Source organism: Paramormyrops kingsleyae, chromosome 7, assembly GCF_048594095.1.
Source record: "Paramormyrops kingsleyae isolate MSU_618 chromosome 7, PKINGS_0.4, whole genome shotgun sequence".
In the NCBI taxonomy this organism is placed as follows: Eukaryota; Metazoa; Chordata; class Actinopteri; order Osteoglossiformes; family Mormyridae; genus Paramormyrops; species Paramormyrops kingsleyae.
In genome coordinates this window covers 22,667,617-22,679,678 of record NC_132803.1, presented here as the reverse complement: position 1 = coordinate 22,679,678, position 12,062 = coordinate 22,667,617, and the positions used below count along the sequence as shown (strand labels likewise).

Here is a 12,062-nt window from a genome sequence, read left to right as displayed (position 1 = left end):
ATAAAAATAATACTTGTATTCACTGAACACATCTTTTGTTGGAAAAATAAAGATGCAGAATCAGATATTATGCTTATCCTTCACTTTTTTATTCTGGAAGAGAAATATAAAATGTAGGTAGTAATTCAAAAATGATTGCTCAAGAAAAGTCATTTGAAAGGTTACTGCTTTAATCTCTTTAAAAGTTTGCAGTAGTCAAAGGATAGTAGTATGATTAGTTTTTATATATCATTCTTCTTAAAAATTATTATCTCAAATGGTTTGTTTGGATAAATAATGCAGGTGCTTAAAGCAATCTTTCAAAGCGCAAAACACAATAGATAGCTAAAAGATGCAAATGGAATTCCATGAAAAATGTAGTCAAACAGAAGTGGCAGATTATTCACATTACCATGAATAGCGTCTCTATATTTCATACCCAATAAGCTTCTCAATGTGGATATTGCCACATTCAGTAGTTTAATAGAAGCTGCTATGGTTCGGTTAATAAAACATAAAGTTTTACCAGCTATTTTCTACAGTGCATGTAGTAAATGACTACAGATTTAGTGAAACCAGTGTTTACCATAGTGGTGACAAATAAACCCCTTCAGAGTGACTTTTGATATCACGTGGATGTAGTATGTAATGGAGTTACCTTAGGAGCCCTGATAAAGAGTCATAGTTACAGAGTATTCAACTGGTCAGCTTTGCAGGTGGCCTGGAATCTATCCTGGGAATTACAGGCAGGCATACACCCTGGATGGGACTCCGGTCCACCGCAGGGCACATACTGTACACACTGCATACACCCTGGATGGGACTCCGGTCCACTGCAGGGTGCATACACACTGCATACACCCTGGATGGGACTCCGGTCCACTGCAGGGCATACACACACTGCATACACACATACACCCTGGATGGGACTCCGGTCCACCGCAGGGCACATACTGTACACACTGCATACGCCCTGGATGGGACTCCGGTCCACTGCAGGGTGCATACACACTGCATACACACATACACCCTGGATGGGACTCTGGTCCACCACAGGGCACATACACACTGCATACACACATACACACTGGATGGGACTCCGGTCCACTGCAGGGCACATACACTGCATACACACTGCATACACACCACACATACACCCTGGATGGGACTTTGGTCAGCTGCAGGGCACATATACACTGCATACACACATACACCCTGGATGGGACTCCGGTCCACTGCAGGGCGCATACACACTGCACACACACATACACCCTGAATGGGACTCTGGTCCACTGCAGGGAACATACACACTGCATACACACATACACTCATGCTGTATGGGTGATTTTGAGTCACCAATTAAACAAACTGCATGTCTTTGGACTGTGGAAGGAATGCAGAGTAAAACACATCAGATTATTAGCAAATAGCTTCACAGGAAAGGAATTACATGGAAGTATTTTTTAAAAAATAACTTAAGAGATGAACATTATTACAGTCAATGATATTGTGCAAGGAAATTGCGCTTCCCATTTGTATTTTATATCTTTGAATCTTGAAACAAATATACCACAGATAATGTTCCAGCAATAGCAATGGCCCCCATTACACACTATGACTCGCCAAACATTGTGTTCTGTTCAGGAAATGAACAGAAAAGCATGTAGCAATAGTGATGATGAAGGAGTCCATGCATTGCTGCAGGAATGCTTAGAAAAGCTCCCCTGCAAACAAGCTTTCAGGAACATGGTTAGCCCTCGACACAATATGCTTTTTAAGCCTTTGCAATTAGCTCTGATTGACCGCTACATCCAGGTTCCATGGCTATAATAATATTGCCAGGACACACTAGGCACTCTGCTGTCAGGATGAAGCGTGCCGATTGGCTGTACTGCCAGCCAATACGTTCACCAAGACTCGGCTCTGACGCGAGCGCTGCAAAATCCCCTCCTCTGGGAAACCGAAGTGGTTGTTGAAAGTGTTTCTTAATAAAACTGCCTGTGCAAATCAATCAGAGTAACTGGTTCCACCAGTCACTGATAGTGCGAAACATATATGGGTTATTACACTGGAACAAAAAAAAGAAGTCAAGTAACGCAGCACATTTTAAATGTAATTAAAATAAAAAGTCCATTATGATGCTTGATCAATTAAAATACTTAACTTCATATTATAAATCTCTTCTACAAAATTTCTGAAATTCTGCTTAATATGCTTAAATTCTGCTGAAAATTTCTAATTTTAAGGCTTCTAAGGAAAAAAAAACCCAGAGCAAGCTAATACATAAAACAGCTTCAGTAAATATGGCAGTAGCATCAGAAAAATGTATGGAAGCACTGGTGTCTGTTTTAATGCTGGGCTCTGCTTTACCGTGAGCATGTTTCTGTTCAGTAAGCCTCCTTTAAGCCTATGCTACAGTGCATTCTGTTGGACAAAAAAGAAATTCCGTTAATCTTCTGTAGGTCAGCTGAAGGCACATTCTCTACCTTGACATTCTAAATAATCAGCACCAACTCACTGATGCAATATCACCCCAATGCCTACTTTGCAGCTGTGTAATTAATCTGGCAGTGCTGATGAGTAAATCTTTTATTTATTTTTCTGTAAATATTTCCTGAATTTAATTTCCTTCTTTAGATGTAATTTGCCCCTTTAATGAATGATTGCGGTCTTTTGCCTGATATTTCATATTTTACTGTGATGCAAAGGCCATTGTGCAATGGGCGCTGTGCAGTTGCACTTAGTGTGTCACTGTGTATGTTTATGTGACTGGCATCTTGTCCCAGGCATAACCCAGCCTTGCAACCTATGGTACAGGCTCCGCCCTCCACCCCCAGAAGTCTGCATAAATTGTTGTAATTTGAATATCATATTTCCAAGATCTCATTCTGATGAAGCATCTGTGGGATGTGCTGGATAAACAAGTCCGATCCATGGAGGCCCCAACCTCGTAAGGTACAGGACTTACAGGATCTGCTGCTAACGTCTAAGTGCCAGAGACCACAGGACACCTTCAGAGGTCTTGTGGAGTCCATGCCTCAATGAGTCACAGTTGTTTTGGTGGCACAAAGGGGTGTTGATTGGTGTATATTCACTATCAACTATAAAGTTAACTGTCATTCTGGTGACCAAACCTTTGTTTTCCTCACATTTAGATGTAGCCCCACCTACTCTGTTCTTTATCTTTCCATATAAACTTCATCATATCACCTTCATTTTCTGCTAGAAGTGTTGTGACATCAACATACTGAAGGTTCTGGAAACAAAACACTATGGTGTTTGTTTGTTTTGTTTTTTGTTTGTCAACCTTGTTAACTGTGAAAATATTCAGATTACTTTTTCCCGGAAGAAACACCTTAACATATGGAACACGCTCTCACCCATTTTGGGTCCCAGAGTAATATTTACACCATCTGAAACACTGCAGCAGAACTCACCACACACACGCCGTGACGGGATAAGAGGTAAACAGGCTGGTTCCCAGCATAGCTGTGGAACTGCCTTGTCTCCTGTTGTTCAGAATAGAAGCAGTTATGAATGGGGTATGCGTTTATATCAAACAAGATGGTGCAACAATGTTACTGTCCTGTCCAAGCCATGCTCTCCTCATTCAGAAACCACCTTCATTCACTGCAGACCTTTCGATTTACCATGGGAACGTGCATCCAATATATTGGTTAGAAATTAGAATACACCCTCAAAATAACACAAATAATTACAAAACACAATACTCCACCACAAAAAACCCTGGACTATTGCTACTTTACAATCAGGAACGCATAGCCTTCAATTTCCTGTCCTCCTGAGAAGCTCAAACCTTCTAGTGATCCAACTCATCGCAACATACAGAAAGAAGCTCAAAACCGCCAAGCATGTATAAAATTTCAGAGAAAATGCTCGAACGAGGCCAGTGAAGCCTGGATCATATTCAAACTGGATAATTACATGGACAATGGCACAGCCAGAGGGACACCAATCCGATATTCAGACTGGTATTGGCACCAATCCAGACCTGGATTAGGTATTGGCCATATATGTGATCAATCCACGTCCGATACTTACTTATTTAGTTTTCGACAGTGTGTAAAAAGATAGTTCCTATTTCTTGTTAAATCGATTTGTATAATCAGCAGTACGACATCTCTTTCTTATTTTAGATACATTTTTGCCAATGTACAGTGACGTCACATTCATACCCTTTGTAGTACGAGGAGCGTAAGAACATCAAATAAGAACAAGACGATCTAGAAGTATTTTGCTATTTTAACAAGTAGTAGCACAGCGATTTGCAATCTTTATAAAAACAAAGGTTTGGGAGTTGGAAGCAGCATTTAGTGAAAAATTTCACTAAACAAAGTGCCCGAAATTGTGCGAGACAATGTGAGTAATATGAAAAAGCTATGGATGATTTGGGACTCGCCAGCTTAGGTTGTTCTGCGCAGTCGCTACAGCTTGTGATACTGGGGTGGCTGGTATCGCAGTGAAGTGTAAGTGACTCTGTTACCAGTGGGAGAAAAAATGTGGGGCATTTTAAGCAATATGCCACTTGCGTATCCTCGCTTGGAAGAAGTTCAAATTGAACAGCAAAATGCCTCAAAAACACTTAAAACAAGATGTACGAATGAGGTGGAACAGTAGTTGTAGTAGCCTAATTAAAGATTTTTTGGCAAACGTTTTCATCTGAATTTACTAGTTATAAATTAATAATATATAAAGTATAAATATATATTATAAACACATTTATTTTATTAAAATATTAAAGTAAAAACAGCTCTTGTATCGGAATCTGTATCGGTATGGTCAGCTGTGTATCGCAGTCGGATAATGTAGATCTGCCAATCTAGATCTGCCAATCCCTAGGCACATCCTAGGTGTGTAAATTTGCATTCTGAGAATAACCTGATAATTTTTGTATGGTCTAGTTGCTCCTGGGGTGCTGGACACTGTCCGACCCAGTGCTGTGACCCCCAAACATACTCTGACCTGTATATGTGTCTGTGTGTCTCATGGAGAGCAAGACGATACGCACAGCCTTCGGAAACAAGAAATTTTCCCCCCAGGGATAAATAAAGTGTCACTATTGTATTCTATTCTATTCTATTATAATTTTCAGGTCATTCTATGTTTTACTCCAATCTGACATGCAGCAGACATAAATGCATCACCTGTAAATCAAACATCTGCCTTCTGCCAATAATGCGGCACAAACTTGAAGGTGCCACTGGCAAGAATTGCTGTCTTTATGTGTCTTGGCTTGGAAATTCAGGGGAAGCCTGAATGAGGTGTTTAACTGCAAACATCAACAGGAAAGCAATTCAAAATGGTCACCATGAGATCTTCACTACCTTTCCTTTTGGAATTCATGTTGCTGATCCTTAAGGCTAAGCAGTGGTGTTTGAATAGATTCCTGTTAGCTGGCCTTTCCAGAAACTTCCTGAGAAGATGGACTGTATATCTTCCCCAAATGCTATGGTTTCCAGTAGTTGGATGTACAAATGCTAGGCCTATACAAGTTTGCCAGTTCACTGTTAATTTTTTTTTAGTAACCACAAGACAAAACCAAAATATCTGTAATTTATCTGTATGCAGCAGAGTACATCTACTTATATGTAGCAAGTGGTAACAATTTACAAATCATCAATAAAAGCCACATTCTGCTTTGGACAAGTAGTGACTGTCATGACCTGCGCGTCCAGTCCTCCTGTGTGCCACGCCCCCCTCGTTATCTCGTGTTAATTCCCGATTGTGATCACCTGTTGCCTGTTATTTTCGGCTTGTCCTGTGTATTTTAGTCTGCATCTGAGTTAGTTTCCCCAGATCTGTCATTGACGTTTGTCGTGTGTGGTTCCTCTGTTGTTTGTAATAAACCCCGTATTCCTGACTTTCCGTTGCCTGCTCCTGATTTCCTGATCCCTGCCTGTTCGTCCGAACGCGGATCACAACAGTGACAGCATTGTGGTTACCTGCACACACGCACACACATCTTTGAGCACTACGACTAAGCAAAGATCCAAAACAGCAAAATGTAAATTCACCCTAATTTGTTAGAAGATTTGTGATTAGACCACCCCCATATGAAAACCAGGTAGAATTGTAATTAGGAAATACAGAAAGGTTTATCTGTCACATCAAAAGATTTCAGTTTCATTTTACCACTGTGAACTGTTGAACTTCTAATAGTTAGTGGAACCATTAGTGGAACTATTTTTTGCGTGGAAACTCACACCATATGACATCACAACACTATTTTCTTGACACCTTTGCTGCTTTGCACAGAAAAGTAAAAAAGGAAAAGCACATCAAGCTATGTGTGAAAGAAGAGGGTTTGGCTCCCACCAGAGAGGCCTCTTCTCCCCACCGGGGCCCCCACCCAGAGAGCCCCCTCCCCCGCCAGGGCTTCCAACCAGAGAGGCTTCCACTCCCCACTGGGGATCTCCACCCAGAGAGGCCTACTTTCGCCACCAGGACTCTCCACCCATGTCACAGACGTCACCAAATCTGACAGGCGAGAAGACAGACTCACCAGTTCCACAGATCCATAATGCTTCCGGCTAAATTCCCCTCGCCTGCAGCCCAAATCCTCCGAGGCAGAGCTGAAACACAAAGGCATCGTTGGTTTGGATCATTATTGTCATGCCAGGGCCCAAAGCGGGCAGGTGTGGGCAGTGAGCGGGGGGGGGGGGGGAGGGGGGTAATTAAGGAAGTGGTTTCAAGCCTTATCTCCCATCTTCGGTCAGCATGCTCTGTCTTGCATGACGGGCTGACTGCATACTGTCTGCATTACCCGGCATCACAGCTGAGATGAAGGCCTTGATAGAATTAAGCACAAACTCATTTTGTGATAGATGCCATCTACTAGCTAGTGTCTTTCTCATTATGGATGACATTCATCTTTTAATATGACTTCACTGTCTGGGCTTTGCGGCATTGCTCTGCCCCCTGTTCAGATTAAAATCCCTTTCCCTTACAAAAAGTAAAGTTTGTCACACAATTGCTACGTAAACACTAGGCAAATGAAGTAGAAATATATATTAAAGTTTGAATATTTAGCAGAAATCAGTTTTCATTGTGTGGATACAAGCAACCTCCCATTAAGATAGTTTTCATGCTACATTAAACTTTAAGAAGTTCATTCCATCATTAATAATTGCATCTTTGAGGAGCCCTTACTTTCTCACCAAAACAGAGTAAGATTTGCAATAATCTCAAGTAATATATGTTCATTTGTTTGATATGTACAAGAGAAACATGCAGAAATGTGTATATAGGTAAGTCCACAGCATAGATACAATTATTAGTACAATTATTGATCCTTTACTACTCAGAAAGTTGAGTGCAGCGGAAATGCCTACTATTGTCCACTTGTGAGTGCTCCTTCAGGCTGCCCTGCCATGTCCTGTCTGCTCTTGTAATGCTGCTTCGTGTCAATGTTCTAATCCCACTCATCTTAACAAGGGGAGAAGTCAAACATCTGCTCCCTTGGGCGACCTATAACAGGCAGCCTATAGAAATCTACATCTTCTCTCCATCCAATCAGAGAAGGCTCCACAATCCTGATTCACAAGAGTGGGGTATATGGTGGGGGAAGGCTTTTCTGGGAAGATCTATACTACAACACCAACGATTATTCTTCACAAAACCTGCGCATATACGGTAGCTTACAGTACAAGTGAATGAATGAATGAACGAACGAATGAAAGAACGAATGAATGGTTTGAAAACCATACGGCTAAAGGTACAGAAATTTTACATCAAGCCTGTCTTTTGTAAACCCGCATTTTAACAGGAGACACAGCCTTGCTTAACGAAAGATTGATAGCTGCCGGTAAAAAGCCCACTAATTCCAACTTAATACGCAGAGCTGGTAACATCTGTCAGAATGTCTGGATGTGCCAAAGTCCCTGCGGTGGCACTAGCTAGCAGAGCAATGGTGCCTTTGAGGATCTCTAAGACACCTCAAAGAAAACTGCGGCTCTTATTTTTGTAGAACAACAGCTCCCCATTCAGCACTTACGATCACTGTACTATTCTACTTACAACTTAAAATCATTATATAGGCTAACTTGACAGTTACATCTAAATAAGAGTATTTTATATGATTCATTTTAATGCTGGTAAATTGCTTCTCAAGATACCAGAAATGCTCTGTTGTAACGATTACCAATTTTTCATAGCGCATAACATGCTCACGGTAACAGGTCTTGGCGGCGTTAAGAGCCTGAAGAGTGAACAGGGACGACATGCACTTTGAGCGCAGACAGCACCACTCCACGTTGAACTGAATATTGTAATACATTATTAATCAATTTTCCGTGACTATTCTAGTATTCACCAGCTGTACCTGGCACAGTTTTAGACTGACTGGATATTTAAGTTTTGATATTTCGGTTTAAATTTCACAATACTCGTAATACAGACGGATCAGTTCTCTGGTTCTGAAACATGCTGTCAAATACGCTTACCTCATTATGCATTGCCTGATAAAAATTAAATTTTGAATATAACATTGTGCCTTTCAAACGAAGGACACTAAAAGGCGATGACCCCTCGATCGACACCACCAACAGATGTAACCAAGAGAGCCACAGTAAACGTGTCTTGTAAAAAAATGGTGTACATGATGATTTGCCGTAATTTGACCATATCTGTCTTAATACGTGTTAGGGAAAAAAAAGTCATCCAGTGCACCCGTACAACCGAAACCCAAGAGGCTGCCGCATTTATAATTATCTAGGCAGTTACGTATCACTAATTCATACAATTCAAATAGAAGCCCACTACTGCTATACAATCGCTCAAACGGCAATATGCATGAAAGATCTTCAAAGAAACAATATATACTTTGTATAATAAGGGAGTAAAATAGAGGCATTAAATATAACCATAATTACCAAAGTGTTTATGCTGGTAAAACATTCTACGAATATCCGTTTGACTCATGATAATGTGAAACACAGCCTCAGTCCCCATGCAATTAAACAGCATTATGCACAAATGCATCACTTTGCTTGTATGCCGTAGAGTTAAATCAAGAACGGATAACATAACATGTTGATTTACCGTTGGGTGAAACTCAGCAGTTTGGCAGACGCCGGATCCGCGCTGCTCATATCCTCAAGGCGTTTATAATTCCAGCGATCGCAGTTGTTTTTATTGAAGAAAAATTACCATCGCCGCTCAGAGCTTCCTAACAATAGCAGGTTATTCACTCCTGTATAGCAAAATATACATTTCCCCCTAACGACCTTAAATACTATGACATGTATACTGGAAACCTAAATATATCGAGGCTACCCACGCCAAGCTTCTAAAACGTCGCTCCGGCATCTACTGTGCGCTGCGCTGTGCCGCTGCCTTGAAGTACTTTTTTGTATTATTCGCACTACATCCGCTGCACACGCGATTGCAGCAAAAGCCCAGCCTCCCTATACAGCAGCTCCTATTAACACGCATGCAAACAAACGCCAGGCTTTTAAACACTTGTCAGCATCTTCCTCGAGCGCCGTGTAGGGAGCCTTGTCAAAACATAAATCACACATATAATATTCTCTGTATTGTATGCTGTCACTAAAAGGCGACAAGCATCGATTAAATTCAGCTGCATCTCACGTGAATCAGGATTGTTCCCTTTCTCCTTTTGTATATTGCTATGACATTGGTATATAGGCTATACATGTAGATAGTCTTCGCTATTCATATGGCGACTTAGTTGCATTAAAATGACCTTAAGATAATGTTTACTATTTAAACTGGTGCAAATTAATTCCATGGCCTGTTACAAGATCCCACATGCAACATTGTAAGGGAACAGGTGAAGCTTTGTATTTTTTTGTAAAAATACTTTACCCCAATTTTGCGGTATAAAGAGTTATGTGCAAGTTTATCGGTTTGATATGTGTAGTGTATGGCAAACGTATTTAGAAAAACAATGCGACAAGAGAATGTCTTCAGAAATATTACTGTGGTGGGGTAACTATACAGAAAGGTTTATTTCAGATTATTACTCGTCGTAATTAGAAACTCATCACATTAGCCCTAAGAATGACCGGTAGTAAAACAAACGTAGTCCTCATTTTAGACAAAGAAATATGTTCAATTTATAAAGTTCATACAACTGGATATGTGACATCTTTGTACTTGTAGACCACTTCGTCTAAATGGATGTACATTATGATGGACAGTCGGCAAACTATAGCCAGGTTCCTGATTGCCGTTAGATACTCATTTTCTTACTAAAAGTAAATTTGATTCTTTATACTGTATAATTAGTAATAAATGCATGGGTATTTATAAAATGTTCGGGTATGTCATTTCTAGGTAAATGGCTAAGGTGTTAGCTTTCTGTGAATGTGACTGAAAGAAATATACTTAGCTTACTAGATACTAGACATTTATCTTAGAATATTTCCTTTTCTGTTCTTATATGCGAGATACAAAGTAAAGCCAGAAACGGGGTGCTATGAAAAAAGGGCCACCAGCAGCAGCAGATGATGCCGCTGCCATGACCTGAGAGGCCAGCGCAGGTTATATCGCATCCTTCTGGGCTCCAGCTCCGTGTTTCCTATTGAGTTCTTCTGAATAATGAATTAAGTGTCTGCGAGAATTAACATGCAGTTACTGTGCTGGACTCATGAGCTGCACATATAGTAGTCATCTAATGAATGATGTACGTTCTAAGATGCCAAAAACCTTACAACATACACACCATACACCTTACAACATACACACCATACACCTTACAACATACACACCATACACCTTACAACATACACACCATACACCTTATAACATACACACCATACACCTTATAACATACACACCATACACCTTACAACATACACACCATACACCTTACAACATACACACTATACACCTTAGAACATACACACCATACACCTTACAACATACACACCATACACCTTACAACATACACACCATACACCTTATAACATACACACCATACACCGTACAACATACACACCATACACCGTACAACATACACACCATACACCTTACAACATACACACCATACACCTTACAACATACACACCATACACCTTACAACATACACACCATACACCTTACAACATATACACCATACACCTTACAACATACACACCATACACCTTACAACATACACACCATACACCTTACAACATACACACCATACACCGTACAACATACACACCATACACCGTACAACATACACACCATACACCTTACAACATACACACCATACACCTTACAACATACACACCATACACCTTACAACATACACACCATACACCTTATAACATACACACCATACACCTTACAACATACACACCATACACCTTACAACATACACACCATACACCTTACAACATACACACCATACACCTTACAACATACACACCATACACCTTACAACATATACACCATACACCTTACAACATACACACCATACACCTTATAACATACACACCATACACCTTACAACATACACACCATACACCTTACAACATACACACCATACACCTTATAACATACACACCATACACCTTACAACATACACACCATACACCTTACAACATACACACCATACACCTTACAACATACACACCATACACCTTACAACATACACACCATACACCTTATAACATACACACCATACACCTTACAACATACACACCATACACCTTATAACATACACACCATACACCTTACAACATACACACCATACACCTTACAACATACACACCATACACCTTACAACATACACACCATACACCTTACAACATACACACCATACACCTTATAACATACACACCATACACCTTACAACATACACACCATACACCTTATAACATACACACCATACACCTTACAACATACACACCATACACCTTACAACATACACACCATACACCTTATAACATACACACCATACACCTTACAACATACACACCATACACCTTACAACATACACACCATACACCTTACAACATACACACCATACACCTTACAACATACACACCATACACCTTATAACATACACACCATACACCTTACAACATACACACCATACACCTTACAACATACAC

The 12,062-nt window shown here is 40.3% G+C and overlaps 1 protein-coding gene across 4 annotated transcripts in view; it reads right to left on the bottom strand.

Annotated features, from left to right (window-relative positions):
- Positions 1-12,062, bottom strand: part of garnl3 (GTPase activating Rap/RanGAP domain like 3) — a 113,407-nt gene that overhangs the window by 75,997 nt on the left and 25,348 nt on the right. For 2 of the 4 annotated variants that reach the window (XM_072714515.1, XM_072714518.1), the window contains exon 2: positions 6,503-6,572. In XM_072714515.1, the coding sequence (XP_072570616.1) occupies positions 6,503-6,572 (70 nt within the window). Of the gene's footprint in view, positions 1-6,502; positions 6,573-7,331; positions 7,398-9,039; positions 9,496-12,062 lie in introns of those variants that run through there. The other 2 variants (XM_072714516.1, XM_072714517.1) reach the window with 2 other exon arrangements.